Here is a 19,686-nt window from a genome sequence, read left to right as displayed (position 1 = left end):
TCCAGAGAAACTAAAATTAAGACAAAGGGAAAGAAATAGTCTATAATTCAGAGCAAAAGCATGATGACCCCAACATTCATTTCCACCGTGATCCCTCCCACATCCCTTCTCTTTTTGTCCAAGTCATATATCTAAGAACTTTCTATGTACTGCCTAAGATGGCTGGTTTTCCTTTGGTCTCACTCCTCTAATCTCCCAGAGCAGGCTGCAAACTCCCTAAAGGCAGGGACTCTCTGGCCTTAATGCTTTCTGATACCCCTACAGTAGCCTATCATGATGCATTGAATATCAATTCCTAAGGAACTGTAGTTGACAGATTTAATGGAGAATAATGGTGGAGCAATTGAATCTTTAGGGCTCTGCTTAGAGCAGCAGACTCCTGGGTAGCTGATTAACTGGAAAAGCAAAATGGCATTTGGGCATTTCAATCATCAGTGCAGATATTTTGAATTGACATATCGAATCCAACAAAATAAACATAAAAAACAATAATTTTAAAAATAACTTCTTCCTCGCAGTCATAGTATGTATTGAATGGCAACAAATGTATTGATATGCAAGCAGAGTACTCACACAAGTAAAAGTCATTATCGATTCATTAAACAGCCTGAATATATGTTACATACTCTCAGAGGTTCTGCCTTATAAATCTATGTGGGCATATTTATAGGCAATACTAAAAACAAATAATAAAAACAACTGAAAAGAGTAAAAATTCAGCAACAAAAGAGATGATGCCTAGTCTATGAACAAGGTTTGGCTAGAGATGAGCACATCAAAAAGAAAGGCAGACTGAGCATGTACAGGGCCCTTCTCAGCCTCAGGCAGCTGGAGCATCACCCACACTTGCTAAATGTTGGGTCATATTAATAATCCATGCAGCAGGGGCAGGCAGAATGCTTGCAATCATTTCTAGGACAATTATGGTGACATTATATTAAAGGCAGTAAATAATTCTGATTTCCACATGTGTTTATAGATTCACAATGAACAGATATCTGCTGAGTTCATGACGGCGTAGTCAATGCTCACTTAAGCTTAATTAAGCAGAAAAGCGCCAGAGGCTTTTTCTTTTTCTTCTTTTTCTTCTGCTGGTAGAAGGAGCATGGCATGGAGGCTAGGCACCTAGGTCCACTCTTGAATCTGCCTGTAATCAGCCATGTGACCTTGAGAAAACTAAAATGTCTTTGCTTCTCCAGGCAATCTCTGCCTCCTTTATAAAATGGGGTGGGGTTTTAGGTGCCTGAGTCCCAAGGGCTGTCTCTGTTCAAGGTAAGACCCAGAATTCATTTCCAGGCTGCAGATCAGAGCCACCACTACTTTCTATTTCTCAACTCTGCCCACAGTTTAAACTCATAAACACTCTTTTATGTAATAAAGTGAGTGGTTAAGATTTAAGAACATATGTTATTCCCCCACAGGATTTCATATGGTGTAGAAAACAAATACTGCCCATAAATTACTTTTTAATTCTCCTTCAGTTGACTCTCCTGAAAAAAATAAGTTTCTCACCACCAAATCAAATAATTTCTAAGGTCTCTTCCCTCCCTTAGACTCTCTGGTCTTCAAAAACTGGTTATAACCATTTATTCACTTAACAACTATTAATTGACAATCTACTACATGCCAGGCACTATGCTAGGCACTTGGAGGGTTTTCAGTGAACAAAACAAAGACCCTGTCCTCATGGAGCTTTTGTTCTAGTAAGAGGAAGAGATACACATTGTTAGGTGGTCTGGCCAGGGTAGAGTTCATTGAGAAGTTAGCATTTGAGCAAAAACCAGGAGATGAGAAAGTGGGCCATGGGGACATACAGGGGAAAGCTAAGTTTCTAAGGCAGGAACACTCCTGTGGTGAGGCAAAAACAACACAGGGGCAAAGAGAGCTGGAATAAAAGGGAGGGAAGTACAAACCCGAACTGTAATGCTATCTGGGCCAAGAAAATGAAATTGTTTTGTACTGAAGAGTTGTCCAGGCTGGGCTACAGCCAACATACATCTCAGGAGTTCTCTCAGGAGTACATTTTGGGAAGATGCGGGTCTGGTTGACAGCCAAAGAATAGTATGCAAAATTTGGATGTATAAAACTATCAGTGAGTCAAACGGGCAAAATAATAAATTAGTAATGATCTCTACTTGTAAGTAGAATAGGGCATTCAGGGTCTGGGAATTATTCATTTTCAAGGTTTTTTTCTTAGTACCATGGCAGCCATTTTATTATACTTTGATGCATTGCTTTTGTTGCTACATGAAGACAGATATTTCACATTAGAGTACACAGGAAAGGAAGACAAAACACTGTTGGTTGAGCTCTTTATGGGATAGGTCGTGTTAGGTTGGAGATCTCTTGGGTTTTATTTTGCAGTATCATATACATCTTCAAGGGCAACTAGCCTCAGGTGAGAAAGCTCAAAATAGTCTGCATAACTTATAAAAAAAAAGATACATGGGGCACTCTGGGATGTTAGCAAGTTACTTATTACCTGACAGACCCCCTCCCACCCTGCACAGTTCTCTAGCCCCACTGACCGCATTCAGCGTTAACGTTTCCAGCTCTTACTCCGTGTTAATCATCTCATTTAATCCTCACAATAACCCTAAGAGGTGGAGAGTGTCACTATTTTAAAGATGAAGTCACTGGGGTTCACAGAGAAGTCAAATACTTGCCCAAGGTCACACAGTGCAATGACAGACCAAGATTCTAACACAGAAATCTAACACAGAAATTTCCAAAGCCTATTTTCTTAACCACTCGCTATCCACACCCCCTGCCAGCTATCTTCTCAACACACACACACATAGAGCCTGGGACATCGTCACCTCCAGCCCATCCCTCGCAGCATGGAAGATGTGAAGGCAGCCACATGTGATCTTCCTCCATGGGTGTCCCTGTGTGGGATGTAGGCAGCCTGGGAGGCACTACCATCAGCCACAATGCAGTCTTTTACTCTCTCTCTGGCATCATCTCACTGTGCTGGGGGTAGACACAGCTACAGGAACTGGGCATTACCCACAGCACTCCCATATCAGTCCAGGCAGGAGCTGCCCACATGAAGCTTAGTTCCTCCCACCCCAGGAGGGACTGAATTCTTGCCACATCTGAGAGTTTCTGCTCAAGTGTGAGAACTGTGCTGAGGTGAGGTCGAGGCTAGTCTCAGTTCACTAGAGCAGAGAGGGAGCCTCTCCAACCTCTGGGCCACAAAGAGGACCCTTAGGGCTCCACGGAGAGATGTGAGCCAAGCAAAGGTAACTGGGGTGACAAATTACATGATGTTGGAAGCAAGTTTTATATATATATATAAATATATATATAAATGCAGAGGAATATATTTATATATACAAGTTATATATAACATTATATATAAACATATGCATCTTGAATACATATTTATATATGCAGAGAAATATACATGTGTAAATATATATGCCAGTTACATGTATATAACTTTATACCTATAAATACCTTGAATATATATTTATATTTTTATAAATATATGCAGGGGAATCAATATATCTTATCTCTCTGAGAAAAATTCAAATATAACAGGCAGAACTACTAACTGGTCTAAACAAATGTGCTGTGGTGTAGGGAAAAAGAGTCAAGGGGGCAGGTTGAAATGTTTCCCAGCTGGATTACTGATCATCTTTAAGCTTTAGTTTCCACCTAAATTGAGAAAAATTTTACTTATGCCAAGGACAAGTTGTGGGGATGAAATGAAATCATGTTTATGAAAGTGCTATGTTGACTAAGCATTATGGAGAGAGAAAACAGTAATAATAATAGATTCCTTACATTTCTCTTGGGCTAGAAGCTCCCCTCAAATAATTTACCATTTGTATTAGTTTCCTAGGGCTGCCATAATACAGTACCTCAAACTGGGTGGCTTCAAACAGTATTATCTCACAATCCTGGAGGTTAGAAGTCTGAAATCAAGGTGTCTGCAGGTTGATTCCTTCTGAGGGCTCTGGGGAGAACATGTCCCATTGGTCTCTCTTAGCTTCTGGTGACAGCCAGCAGCCCTGATGTTCCTTGATTTGTAACTGCCTCGCTCCAGTCTCTGCCTCCACCTTCACGTGGTCTCCTCCTTGTGTCTCTGCCATCACACAGCCATCTTCTTACAAGGATATCAGTCATACTGGATTAGGAGCCCACCAACCCCATAAGACCTCAGTAGGTATGACTAATCACATCCGCAATGACCTCTAAGGTCACATTCTGTGGTATGGGGTGGGGGTGGGAGTTAGGACTTCAACATATCTTTTTGTGGGGACACGATTCAGCCCATGGCACCATCTAATCATTACTAATGATTAGAACAAGAACGCACGTATATGACCCTTGTAGACATTACAAAGCACTTCAGATACATTATGTAAATTGAAAAACTTCAGCCAAATAAGTAGGGCAGGAGTCATCTCCACAGGACAAATAAGGAGTTCGCTTCTGGACAGCTTAATACGCGTTAAGGGTACTAAGTGGCAGAGGCAGAGCTCGAGCCCCCAGTCTTCCAACTCCAAGTAGAGTGTTCTTTCCCCTGGAGACTCACATAAATAACTCTCAGAGCCCAACATTAGCAAGGTAATATAGGTAAGCATCTCAAGAGCCCTAGAAAACGCTGTAAGAACTCCAAACACCCTCAAAACAACTTGCTGCTGCCATTTACATCTTGCCCCTGTGTCACCCGGGTGTCCACCGAGCCCCCATTCACACAGGGACTCAGGAACACCTGCCAACCCAAATGCCTCTACCAGAAAGCCAATCACAATAGGTACATTACTAATTCTGTAATTTTATTGAAAATGTTACTGAACGCGGGGAGTTTGCCTCACATATTACATAACTTGCCTCTGGAAAAGATCCACAGCCAGTCTCTTCTCGGCCAGGTCATTATTTGGAGTCCTTCCCTTTCCTAGCTCCTCCACGAAGACCCCATGCTGACCCAGTCCCGCTGGGCTGCTTCTTCCTGTTATGTGTTATTTAAAACAGGAGATGCCTCCCTCCCCCACCTACAGCATTCAGTCCTGTGTAAAACTCAGCAATGGAGGCTTCTAGAGCCACCAAAACCATCTGCCAGGGTAATGCTTAGGAACAAGCAATGGAGAAACCATAGAAAAGACATTTTCAGTTCCATCACTCTACACACACACTCACAGATTATTTTTGTGAGGCAGCAAAATATTCTCTGAAATGCCACTTTTCAATTTTTTTTTTTTTTTTTTGCAGGACTCTATGCACTGAGAATGTAACTAGTCATAGAATAAATCTCACGGAAATGAAAACTCTCTTCAGTTATGCCCTTTTGTGTTCTAGAAAGGGGCTTAAATTTTCAAATTTTTGTCTCTTGAATATTACAGGTTGCTGAAATGGTTATTAAGATCTAAGTAAATTTAGTGCTCTAGTCGCAAGAACAGAACGGGCAGAGAAGTGAGAGTTACTATGTACCAATGCATCTGCCAGCAACAGCACAGCTGGTGTAAGTCACATTGAGTTGCAGAGAAATAGAACTCAGAGTTTGTGGGAAATCTGTTCAGATTCAGTTGTCAGCTACATAATCAATGATTTATATAAAATCCAAATATCCCTCTGAAAAGGCCCCCTAGGAATACTTCCTCCTGTGGTTAGTAACTCCATCTGCACGAGTCTGGAATATTCGTTATATCTTTCTTTCACAGTTAAATTTAGATATATAAGTCCCACTGCTATGATATACTAATAAAGCAGTGAATTTTTAAAATTCATGGTAGCCACATCTCGCTACTCATGAAAAGCCTCAGTTTTTAAACTTGTGGATGATCTGATGTTTTGAACAACAGTATTACTAGGAATCTCTCTTAGAAGACTGAGAATGTTCGTGTGTTGAATGTTATTCCAGTCACTGATTTAGAAAAGTCCGTTGGAAAATAATATTCCCTTTCCTTACAGCAAAAAATAGGAAACATATATATAAGCTCTATCTTCATCCTGTAGGAATCATGCAAATAGAACTAAACAGAGCATGATTTGGTGCTTCATTAAGCATCATTAATAAACAACAATAATAATACTCCAATAGTAAATCTCAGACATGAAAAGACATTTCAAAAAGGAACATTCTCCACTTAAATATAACTTTTAAAAATAAATGTTAAGAGCTAAAAGAAAATAAGTAACTACAGTCCATCATTTATGTGCCATTTAATGTCCCATGGTTGCAGGCAAATACATTCACATAGCGCTAGGTGCTGCCCTGCAAGGCTTCCTTCCATGCGCCAAAGAGCAACAACATTGAGGCCAACTCTGAAGGCAGGACCACAGGCTGGCATCTGAGCAGAGGTGGCAGCCCTGTTCCACTGGCCCATCTACTGGCTTAGGTCTGTTTCCTCAGACATTTCTGGATACAATGCCCTTTCTGGATACAATCCTGATACCAGCCAACAACACACCCGAAGACTGAGTGCACATAGGCCCCGTGTGAGCCTGGACGGCAGTGCAGGTCTCACTGCTCCCTACCACCTGCTTCTACATGTGATCTCAGAACTTAACAGCCATATGGCAAAGTGGCCCCATTACCTCTGTCTAAAATGAATGAACAGAAATATTTGGTTGGTAAGTGGTGGAACCTGTATTCTACCCTTGGTCTACCTTGCCTTCCAACTTGCCAAGCTGCCTCTGAATGTCTGCATGATTTGAAATCTCAGAGTCCACATTTCACACCTCAGCACCTCATTATATGTTCTTTACCTTTATGCCTTCAAGACTGGTCATGACTCATATGACCAGTCTTAAATAAATCAGTGATGTTCAGTCCTAAGAATATATTAGATTCATCTAAGTGCTTATTTAAAATACATATTCTTGTTCTTCCCCTCACCCCCAAAATTATGATTTAGTAAGTCTATAGTGGTGCCACGGAATCTGCATTTTAGCGACTTCCCTCCCTTCTCCATCCCCATGATACTAATGCAAGTTTCTTCACAAGAAACACTGAATCAGACTAAGTTACCGGAGGGACAGGACCTTTATACATTGTACATGGACTAGAGTAGACATTTAGTAAATATTTACTGATCCATTTCTATTTCAACTGACATTTTTATTGGTAAGTTACTAGATACAGATACAGTGCTTTCAGCTACCCATGAAAACCCCAACCAAAACGGCTTAAATGTAAGGTCGTTCATTAGTTCACATTAAAAATCTAGAATTTGGTTAATTTGGAGGCTTAACAACATCATCAAACACCCAGGTGTTTTCTATCCTTCTTCCCAGCCATCCTCTTTCCCCTCATGATCACAGGTAGCTTCAGCAGTTCCAGGCATCACACACAGACATGACTACATCCAGCAAAAAAGAGAGAAGGTTCTCCTTGGGTATGTCTTCTTAAAGGCAAAGCAACCTTACCCAGAAGCCCCACAGTAGGTTTCCCTTTGCATCTCATTGGCCAGTATTGCTTCGCGTGCTCCTACCTAAACCAACTGCATCTCAGCCCAGAAGAATGGGACCACCATGGTTAGCTTGCACCCCACCCCACCCTGAAGGACATGGGGGACAGGAGGACGTACCGAGTCAGGCAGAAGCAGGGATGGCTATTAAGAAGTTAACCAACTGTGTCTGCCACAATGAGAACACCTAAGAGAGAAGAAATTCTAAACTTTGAGAGGAATTCAGCATGATTTACAAGGGTCTGTACAGAACGAATGAAGATCTCTTTCACCGGCAAATCCAGGCTGCAGATTGTCTGGAGACCAGAAAGAAGCACCAGCTCAAGGAAAACAATGAGTAAATCTGCAATCCACTGCTAGGCTATGTGTCACCATCAGCAGGGCCTGACATCCTCTTCCCTTCTGCCTGTGACTCATACATCCCATCCAGGGTAGCACCGTCAGCATGCTGGGGTTTTAGAAAAATGGATTTTATATATATGAGGCTCCATTTGGTAGTTTTCCAGAAGAACATTTTTGAGCCAAATGAGTGGTGGATGGAATCTTACTACTGAAACACTTAGCTAAGCCATCTCTGTTCCTCAGATGTGCAGGTGATAGGAAAGATGAATCTCACCCAGGCTGAAGCTATTTTATACCGCTCGAGAAAGGAAACTGAAAACTTTCAGGCTCTAACAACTTGGAGCTTTGTGGAACCATTTTTTCCTCCAATTTTCTAACAACTGAGACTTAAGGAAACAGTCCAGCTACAGCAATCAGTCAGTCAACAAATATTTATTGACCACCTGCTATGTGTCAGGCACTCTTCTCAGTGTTGGGGAAACCGTGGAGAACAAGTTAGATAAAGTGCCTGCCTGCAGGGAACTTTCATTCTAGTGATGAAGGGCAGAAAATAAACACAAACAAGTAAATATGATGATTTTAGGTAATGACAAATGTTATGGAGAAGGTGAAATGGGGTATTATGATAGAAAGTGACTGAGTGGAAGGTTTGCCTGAGGAGGGGATATTGAAGTTGATACTTAAAGAATGGGAAGCAGGCAGCCATGAAGAGACTGCCCTCTAAGCCGGAGGAATAGCAGATCCCGAGGCTCTGAGCTAGGAACCGCTTGGCGTGTTTGAGGAGCAGAAAGACATTGGTCTGTGTAGGGAAGGGTGGGAGGAGATGAGGCTGGAAAGGAGAGCCAGGATTTTATTTCGGGAGAATGGATGAGCCATCAGAGGGTTTTCAGTAGGCAAGTTCTATCTTCACACTTTTAGAAAGATCACTCTAGCTGTTGTGTGGAAGATGCACTCTTTGTTAGGAGGCGAAAGTGGAGGGGATAACGGTGGCCAGGACCGAGAAGAAAGAACTATGGAAAGAGAAGCTTTGAAGCCTGAGGACACTTCTGTTTGTTGTCATTTCTGCTGTCACTCTATTAGGCCACATCAGTAGCGTTAATCAAAGTGTGTCTTCTGCTTCTGCTTATTATCTCGTAGAATGACAGGAATATATGGGAGTAAAGGTTAACATTTGATTTTGGAGTCAGACAGATGTGAGTTTTGAATTCTGACTCTTGGCATCTCCAGGTTGTGTGACTGCTCCTCCTTCTGTCTGGTAAATTTTCTCAATCTTCTCTCCTAAGTTACTAATTCATTCTTCAGCTATTTCTTGTGTCATAGCTATCCCATCTTTTATGTCTCTTTATTTCAACTATTATATTTTTCATGCCTAATATTTCTACTTGTTTAGGTTTTCTAGTTGTTTTCATTTTGCTAATATCTTCCCATATCTTCCCTTTTAATACCTTTATTAGCTTTTTAAAAAATTTCTCATTGCATATATTGCAGTAATTCTCTTTTGTAGGAATTGATAATCCAATAGATTGTTTATTTGTTGGCTAATTTGCTTTTAAAAAGACTGTGCTCCTCAAATGTCCTGATATTTTGGCCTGTGAGTTCATCTTTCCCTGAAGATTTCAGTCAGAGCCTGGTCGCCAATGAAGTGTCATCAGCTCCGATGAGCTTGAGAGGTGGGGTGTGGATAAGCCCCAGACACAGTAAAACCGTAGTCAGCCACTCCCCATCCTACAGAACAACCTCTCCTGTCAGGTCTTCTCCTTTTGCTCCTCGGGAAGCAGCAACACTAGAAGAGCAGCTGCTTTCCCACCCCTGGGACATGTGGATGTAGTGAGATCTTATAGTATTTGGAAAATGTTTTGGCTTTGTCTTTTTTCAGAGCCAATCTAGGATAATCAATTATTATAGGAAAAGAAGCTCTTAGCAAGATTTCTAGAGATCCAGAAACTTTTTTCCTCTTAATACTAAGAGTATTTTATTGGGGTATAATTAATATGTCCTAAAATATACTAAGTATGTATCTGGATGGACTTTGACAAATATAACCAATTAGTAACAACCACCCAAATCAACATATAAAACATTCTAGAAGCATTTTGATATTCCTGAGAAGCCAGTCAGATGACTGTGACAGTGTGGTGGTTTTTAAATGACCACAAATCCTCTGACACTCCATTTTTCAAGAAGTGCAGACTAACTCCCCTTGCTTTGAATATGGGCACAACTTAGTGACTTGCTTCTAGGGAATGGACTAAAGCAAAAGTTATGGGGTATGACTTCGAGATTAGGTCTCAAAAATAAGCAAAGTAAATTAAATAAAGAAAAAGACACAACAAAAGTAACTTGTTCTCCAAGAAGTTCATCTGTGAAGGGAAGGGGTAATTTGCGAATGCCAGTAGGAGCTATTGGGATTTTACATGTTTCTTTGCCCTAATACTAAATAGCCCTCGTCTTTGTATTTTCCTTTTCTAATTTATTTTTTTTACTTTTTGTTGACCTTCTGACTCTTTTGTTAATCTTTGCCTTTGAGCTATTATTTCTTCCAGCAATTAGAAAGCAGCTTACTCCTCGGTATAGAATCATCAGGCATGAAATTTATGTGGCTCCAACTTGGCTTGTTAGAATAGCAGGTAAAATGTAGAACAATTCCTGCTTGGAAAACAGGAAAAATACATGATACAAGATCAGGGCATAAGTCAGATCCAGTTCTCAGATGAGACATAAACCGAGATTCTAACTACACAGGGTTTAAAGTCCTAACAGACAGACTTCTCACAGGGGAGAAAATATAGGATTTTATATATATGGATTTTATATATACAGGAGTAGGAGTGCGGATGCAAGATCTGGTTCTGGCTCGTCCAGTTCATCCTTGTAATATCCGCGGTGTTGTTTCCTTTTCTGGACCAGGGGTCATTCTTTTCTTCCTGCCATTCCAAACACCCAGAGAAGTCAGCTAGAAGACAGACTGAACAACCAGGGTCGCACCATAGCTTTCCTCCTTGAACAAGCTTTCCACATCAAGGAGGATATCTCTGCCTGTCTTCAGGGGACGCATGGCTTTCAAAAGGAGGAGTCACTTGCCAGGAAGCTTCTGGAAAACCACATCCAGACCATCACCAGCATCGTCAAAAAACTCAGCCAGAACATTGAGGTAGTTCTTTATTTCCCATATGTTGGCATCATTGCTTGACAAAGTTTATCAAGCACCAGTGTCATTTTTCAACTAGAGAAATGAGTCGCTATTACTTAAGTTTAAATGATTTTAGTTTAGTTGCCTCAGAGGGAAATAGTCAATATTTCAACTTCTCATTTCTGCCAAAAAGTAGAAGGAAATTCTACATTCAGAAAATGTTTGTTGAATGTCTCTGTGACAGAAAAGACAACTGTCTAACATTAAATGTCAGCCATTGTGCTAAGGTGCTTATTTTCATCTTAATCTCCAAGATTCTATTAATATAATCATTTCAAACAGAGGTCTTCATTAGGCAGTGGGAATGCTAGTTCATAGGCCCATCACACTCTGACCCTATCTCCTACCCCTTTCTCCTTCACTCTGGCCACACTGGGCTCCCAGCTCTTCTTAGAACACCGCAAACATGCTCAGGCTTCAGGGCCTTTGCACTTGCTGTGTATTCTGGGTGGATCATCTTCCCCTAGATGTTTCTATAAAGTATTCTTCATTTCCTTCAGTCCCTGCTCAAAAATCATCATATCAGAGGGTAGTTCCTTGACATGCCATAAAATACCCTCTCCTCACCCCAACAGTCACAACCTCCCTTAAACCCTACATTATTTTTATCTATAGCACTTATCGCAAATGACCATGGTCTTTATTTGTTTAGTGTGTTTCTCTTATAAAATATAATCTCTGTGAGGACAGGGACTTCATTTTGTTCACTGCTAAATCCCACATCAAACTGATGACAGTGTATGAGAGGCAGTCAGCAATCTGTAAATATTTCTTGAACAGATAAATGAATGAATGAATGATGTTTAAGATGCTAAAGGAAAAATAGAGTTTCTGATCAAAAAATGAAATGCTTGGGTTAAACCAAGACAAGTAGATTCTTATTACAGGTCTTTCAGAGTTTTTAAAGTACTAATGAGCATTATGACTCTGGGGTAGCAACTTTCAGGCAAAAGTTCCAGAGAATACAGTTTAAAAATCTGGCCCAAAACGTGTGGAATTATGAGAATTGACAACAGTGCCCTCACACAATAATGTCCTTTTCTCCTATCAGATAGAATAGTGGATTAGACAAAAAAAACAAAAACCATGAGATTGACCCAGCAATGACTTACTCATGACTATACATTTAAGGCTAAGGATATTTGTTAATTTATTTTCTATCTGTAGACCCCATAATGCCATACTGCACTTGAGGGACTGTGGAAAGTTAAAAAATCTTGGTGAGCTTTTAAAAGGCACTTTTTTGGTATTTAGCACATATTGAATTGACAGCAGGACCTAAAGAGTCAATGTTACTTCTCAAAGTGGTCAAAAGTGTTTCCAGGCATAATGAACTTTCATGAAAGTGACAAGAGACACATGGCTCAGTGCCTCTGAGATGATGAGAAAATCAAGTACAGCACCAGGACTAAAATAAGATCCTAATTTAGGAATCAAAACTTCTTGGTAATTGAAAAGAGAACAGCATTCTCAGAAATATCAAAATGCTTCTAGAATGTTCTATATTTTGATTTCAGTGTTTGTTACATAGTTCATTATATTTGTCAAAATCCATCCAGAGATATATTTTGATTTATATATTTTAATACATAATAATTATACCCCAATAAAATACTATTAGCTTTAAGGGGAAAAAAGTTTCCAGATATCTGAAATCTTGCTAAGAGCTTCTTTTCCTATAATAATTACCTTAGATTAGCTCTGAAAAAAGACAAAGCCAAAGCATTTTCCAAATACCAAAGAAATCTCAAAATATTTGCAATCCTGTTAAGGGTTTGGCATATATAGGGAAAATGACAAGGACTGTTCTGATTGTGCAGAAAACGGAATTAGGAAGTATTTAAAGACTATAGATATGAAGTTAAAACATTATGAAGAAGAAAGTATTAAACTACCATTAGTAAATAACTAAGACTATAAAGTAATAAGCATTTATAGAGAAATGGATGCTATCCAAGTATTTTTTAAAAACCTAAACGTTTTAATCAGATGAGCCCATTTGTAAATTAGCCAGCAAGTTAGATCCAAGTGTGAGCAGAAGCTTGACTTGGGTTTTTAAAAGAAATGAAAAAAAAATTTTTTGTTTAATCAACAATAATTGTAGCAGTTAAGTTTCTTGTTCCTTTTTATTTTTTAAATTAATTTTTATTGGAGTATAGTTGCTTTACAATGTTGTGTTAAGTTGCTTGTTCCTTTTTAAATCAAAATATTTATTTTTTAAGCTGGCAGCTAATTAAAGTTTGAAAATTAATTTATTTTTAATTCAGGAAAAGAGCATTTCATGTACAACATTGTTTAATTGCATTTTTTTTCCTCCAACTTATAAAAGCAATACTTGTTCACTGTAATTATTTGGAAGTTTAGGAAACAATTTTAAAACCTAGGAAAAAGTTCTCACAATTTCACCACCAAACGGCATTCTCTACAAATACCTAGATGCATCTCCCTCTGGTCTTTCCAGGCATTCCCTTTAGGAAGCTGAGACTACATTTGTAAGCACAATTTTTAATATAAAATTATATCATAAACCCTTTCGTATGTCATTAAAAGCTATTTGCATGGTGTGTACATCATGGTTTGCTTAATTATTCTAATATTGAAATATTGTTGTGCATAAATGTGTCCACATTTGGATTATTCCTATTGCATACGTTCTTGGAAATGGAATTACCAGGGTAAGAACACTATAAAAGCTCTTTACACATATTGCCACACTGGTCTATTTACACTTCCATTAGCCTTATATGAGAGTGCTTTTTTCACTGCACCTATCCCAGCATTGAGATTTATCGTTTTAATTATTGCTAATTTGATGAGACAGAAATGAGATCTTTCCCTTTTTTTCACTTTTTAAAAGTGACTATAACAATTTACATTTTCTCTGTCAATAATCTATCTAATGTCTTTTGCCAATTTGTTTTTTTGGATTTTAGTGCTTTTTAGTTTTTATTTATGAGTTTTTTTATTAAGAAAAATAAGCAGTGGGACTTCTCTGGTGGCACAGTTGTTAAGAATCCGCCTGCCAATGCAGGGGACATGGGATCAAGCCCTGGTCCGGGAAGATCCCACATGCCGCAGAGCAACTAAGCCCATGTGCCACAACTACTGAGCCTGCGCTCTAGAGCCTGTGCTCTGCAACAAGAGAAGCCACCGCAACAAGAAGCCGGCGCACCTCAACAAATGTAGCCCCCTGCTCACTACAACCAGAGAAAGCCTGTGCACAGCAACAAAGACCCAATGTAGCCAAAAATAAATAAATAAATTTATTTTAAAAAAAGAATAATAAGCAGTGATGCTTTGGTAAATGTTTAACAATCAGCAATCAGTTTTTTTTCTGAGGGATAAAATACCTGGTTTATAGTGTTTGCCTATTTCCATGGTGTAAATATTCTCACTATGATTGATTTAGAAAACCAACTGATGTTACTAAACACAAAGATGGGAAGAGATGTACATGCACAATCGGCTCTCAAGGACAGGTGTATAAATGATTGCAACACACCATTGAAACCCTTGGCAGTAACATTTGTTATAAATGTTTTTCCAGTTGGTTGTTTATATCTTAATTATATTTATATTGTTTTTTACAAGTTTTAGATAAAGTTAAATGTTCCAATATTTTGGTTTGTGACTTCCCTCATTACTTTCAAGAATAGAAATTTCCTTTAGAAATTTCAAAGATGAAATAATCTCCTCTATTATGTTAGTTTTATGGCTTAACTTTTTTAATATTCTAAATCTATTTTTTCTAAAATCTATATTCATATAAGGTAAGGATCTAAACTGACTGTTTTCTGAATAAGTAACCAAAAATCTCAACAGCATTTGTGAAATTCCTTCCCCAGGGATTTTGAGTCTCATATATAACATATTTCTTTCTTACATTTACAAAGATCTTCATTAACTTACAATGATTGATTCAGCTACACACAGCTATTTAGCTACGCTCAGCTATTTAGCTACACTCAATTACTTATCCTCGTTTTTACAAAATGCTTTACTATTTAATAGGGCAAGTTCCTTTTTATCACTATTCCTTACAAAACAAAGCAAAAAAACACCTACTGTTATGGTCTGAACATTGTGTCCCCATTCAAAATTCATATGTGAAATCCTACTGCCCAATGTGATGGTATCAAGAGGGCTTAGGGAGGTATTTGGGTCATGAGAGTGGAGTCCTCATAAATGGGATTAGTGCCTTCATAAAAGAGATCTCACAGAGCTCCCTGGCTCCTTCCACTCTGTGAAGATGCAGCAAGAAGTGAGCAGTCTGCAGCCCAGAAGAGGGCTCTCCCCGGAACCCAACCATGCGGGCACACCGATCTTGCACTTCCAGCCTCCAGAATAGTGAGAAATCAATCTCTGTTGTTTATAAGCTGCTCAGTCTGTGGTATTTTGTCACAGTGGCCCAAACGAACTAAAACACCTATAGGCATGCAAAAGCCAACAAACAAGCTAAAACAAAAACACCTCTAGCTAGTGTTCTTGACACTTTTATGTCTCCAGTTAAAGTTATATTTGTTCTTGGATTGTCTCAATCTGCCAGTTTACAAATGGGCAAGATTCTGTATATAGTCTTTGAAATTTCTATAATTCAGTTCCTATAAAATTCCTTCTTTTCCTCCAAAAATTCATAATCACAAATTTAACATGGTTCAGGCCTTGGTAAAATATAGCAATTAACCTTTAATATTTCTGCAAATCAAAAAGTTGTTTGTGTTTTCCTATCCTCTAAACGGTTTTCTGAGTAAACATAAATTATTTTTTATGTCTTTACTTTGGAATTTGTTTGAATGTCAAGCAAGATATAAATTTTTTTCTATGGACAAGCAAAATTTTTTAATTTTTATGTATGAGTGCCAAAAATTAAAACCCACTGTTTGGGGGACCACCGACCTGGTGGTATAGGACAGTCAGCTTCATTGCAGAACACCAAGACATAATGAAGGCATGACAAAGGATACTCGGCAAAATCTGAACACACTCAAGCCATACATTTCTCATGTTCTCTAAAAAATCTAAAACAATAAATGTTTTTCACTCCATGTATGTGAAACAGTTTGATTCAGATTTGCTTGTGTTAATTGTATTAGCTTCATTGTGGTTCTGATTCAATCTGTAAAGGGCCTTGCTTGATGCCATATGAAAGGTTCCTTCTTCTAAACTGTACCACCAATTCTGAAAGAGGTTTTTGTGAAAAGCTTTTATGTCGATGATGGCCATGGCCATAATAACACAATAAATATGTTTTGTTTGGCCCATATGGTGTCTGTAAAAGAATTTAAATAAGATGTCAATAATTTAAAATGAGAAACTTAACATAAAATCTGGATTTCTGGCTTCTGTTGAGACATCGTTGAACCATCATGCCCACCTGGCAACAATCGGCAGGACTCAACGCCATCACTGTCTCCCTCAAATAAAGCAAAGATGGCTTCTCTCTGATACAGGACCCTCTCACTCCTTACACTATCAGCCTAACTAGGAAATGCACCCAATTTTGTAACCTCAACTTTAAATGATATTTTCTTATCATGTCTGATGGGAAATTAATGGGAATTTTAACTCAAATATTGCAGATGTTGGAGGAACAAATAAAAGCTCGAGACGTGGCAGCCACAGGAACTAATTTCGCAGTACAGGACCTAAACACCAAACACCTTCAAGGAGTTGGAGATCTTCGAGGAAGAGTAGCCAGGTGAGAAGAAGCATGTTAACTAATGCTAAGTGGTCAGTTGCTGGCCACTGAGTTCTCATCCCTAAACAAGTCCCATATTGTAGAAAACAAGATACTGCCTTTAAATGAGGAGATAGTAACTGAGAAAGTGTATCATGAAATTTGAAAGCCTCATGCTCCCTGTGAGATCCAGGGGTTCTGTAAAGGACCTCTCACACAGAATGCCCCGTTTGGTTTCATCTGCAAATGACAAGTCTTGTCTTTACAGCCCTCAGCTGTCCAAATGCCAACATCTATACAAAGACATACCCTCGAAACCACACACAAAATCCCCAGATGTATCAAATCTAGTGATTAAAACATTTAAAATATACAATAATTACATATAGAAGCCTAGCAAAAGGGATTTAATGGTCAAGTGAACAAAATTTTGAATGATATCCTCTGTATGAGACTTGTAAGTTGGAAGAATTCATGGTGTACAGTTCAGCAAAAATTTGTAGGCATTGACAATGGCAGGACCGCTCTGGTTGACACATGAAAGATGACTTGTGAGTGGCTGAGCGTGGACACCTTTCCACCTTTACATCTTCTGCCAGCACCTCTCTCCTCTCTCCTGAAATACCCCCACCTTCATCTCATTAATCTGCTCTCAAGTGTTAATGACCAATAATTATTATTAATGACCAATAATAATTAGGTGATTAACACCTAAGACAAACCTCTTCTAGGGTATCTGTCCATTCAATTCAACAACAACGACAAAAAAAGTATTAAACACTTCTATATGCCAGGCAGTGTGCTAGTATTCGGGGTTTCAGCAACATGGTCCCTTTCCTGTAAATTCAAAGTCTACCTGGGAAAACACAAATCAATGAGGTGAGCACTATAATGAAAGCCTGGGGTGCTATGGGAATATCCAAATCAGATGGGGGCATAAAGATGGCTTCCTGGAGGAGGTGACACTTGACATGAATTTTGAAAGGTTTGTAGCAGTTAACTAGACAGGGAAGGAAAGGAAAGGCACTTCACATAGGAGGCAAGATATGTGCAAAAGAACTGAGGGGTAAATTACTGTGAAATGTTCAGGGGCTACCTGTGAGAAGAGTATTTTAGTTATGTTATTTTGGATTTGCACTTAGGGAGAGATGGGAGATTGGGAGATGAAGCTAGAGAAATGGTCCAGAGCTGGGTGATGAGGATCTTTGGCCAAGGTAAAAAGTTTAAACTTTATGTAGAAAGTTATAAATAGCCATGGGAAGATTTTAAGTAAGGGGATGACATTTAGTGACCGTCTAGTAGTAGCCAAATTGGTGGGGTACAGAAAGAAGGCGTGAAGGTGAAAGGAAGCTATTGTAGCAATCAAGGTGAGAAATGTCAGGGGCCTAAACTAAAGCACTGGCCGTGCAAGTCCAGAGCACGTAACAGACATTCAGAAAACAGAATCTACAGCATTAGTACATATGTGTGTGTGTATGTGTGTATACACAAACATAAACATACATACATATATATACATATATAATTATATATTATATGTATACATATTTTAAAATATATAAAATTGTATATTTTATTCTATAATATTTGATACATGGAAAAGAATTTTTATAATATTTGGGTAAGCTATGAAGCAAGATAAAACAAACCCCAGCAAACCCATCACCCTACTTAGATGTGCCATGATTTTACAAAGAAGATAAAACACCAAAAATCTCTTGAATGGAATTTGGTTCAATTTGGTGCTGATGACACTTCAACTATTTTTTTTTTTTCTGCAAACCACTTAAGACCCTACTATTTCATTCTTGTAAATCCTCTCTTACGTACAAGACAAAGTCACAAACAGATTTAGATGAAGCCAAGAGATGAATGGAATAATATCAAGGAAAAGATGTGCAACTATTTTTGTTCTGCTCCAGTTTCTTTTTTTTGTTTCCCTTTTACAAACTGTTGTATGTATTTAAGGTGTACACGATGATTTGATATACATATACATACTAAAATGATTACTATAGTCAAGCTAATTAGCATATCTTCTCCTCACAGAGTTACCTTTATGTGTGTGTGATGAGAGCACCTGAAATCTACTCTCTTAGCCTATTTCCATTCTTCAATACAGCATTATTCACTGTAGTCATCACACGGTGCATTAGGTCTCTAGACTTATGCAGCCTACAGAATGGCCACTTTGTGCCCTTGATCGACGTCTCCCCATTTCCCCCACCACCTCACCCCTAATAACCACTGTTCTCCTCTCTGCTTCTATGTATTTGACTTTTTTAGGTTCCACATATAAATGAAATGATGCAGTTTTTTCCTCCTGTGTCTGGCTTTTTTCACTGAGCATAATGTCCTCCAGGTTCATCCATGTTGTTGCAAATGGCAACGTCTCCTTTTCTGAGGCTGAAAATTTCAGAGAGTGTGTGTATGTATCACAATTTCGTTATCTATTCATCCAAAGACACTTAGGTTGTTTCCATATCCTGGTTATTATGAATGTTGCTACAATGAACACGAAAGTACATATTTCTTCCAGGTATTCATTTCATTTCCTTTGGATATGTATCCAGAGGGGGGATTTCTGGATGATATAACAGTTCTATTTTTAATTTTTAAAAGAATCTCCATTCTGTTTTGTATAATGGCTATACCAATTTACATTCCTGTTAACAGTGTAGAAGGATTCCCTTTTCTCCACATCTGCACCAATACCTGTTATCTTTTATTTTTGTGATAATTCTCATCTTAACAGGTATGAGGTGATATGGTTTTGATTTGCATTTCCCTGATGATTAATAATATAGAGCTCTTTTTCATGTACCTGTTGGCCATTTGTACGTCATCTTTGGACAAATATCTGTTCAAGTTTTTGCCCATTTTTTAAAATCATGTGACCATTTAAAACCCCCTCTTTGTTTTCTGTGGTCCCAAGGGACTCACAGATGAGCCCCATCGGGTCTCAGGGCTAGGTGATTTGGGAGCCATTCTCTTGGGTGGCAGCTAGATGTATGGTCCACACCCTTTGCTCCCCATGGAGAATCGGATTTGGGGGT

General features: G+C 38.8%; 1 protein-coding gene across 1 annotated transcript in view; it reads left to right on the top strand.

The window, feature by feature from the left end:
- Positions 1 to 19,686, top strand: part of FAM81B (family with sequence similarity 81 member B) — a 50,320-nt gene that overhangs the window by 5,515 nt on the left and 25,119 nt on the right. Inside the window, 2 exon segments of the mRNA XM_032626532.1 lie at positions 10,671 to 10,914; positions 16,533 to 16,651. Coding sequence (XP_032482423.1) covers positions 10,671 to 10,914; positions 16,533 to 16,651 — 363 coding nt within the window.

Source organism: Phocoena sinus, chromosome 3, assembly GCF_008692025.1.
Source record: "Phocoena sinus isolate mPhoSin1 chromosome 3, mPhoSin1.pri, whole genome shotgun sequence".
In the NCBI taxonomy this organism is placed as follows: Eukaryota; Metazoa; Chordata; class Mammalia; order Artiodactyla; family Phocoenidae; genus Phocoena; species Phocoena sinus.
This window is presented reverse-complemented; position numbering and strand designations above follow the sequence as displayed.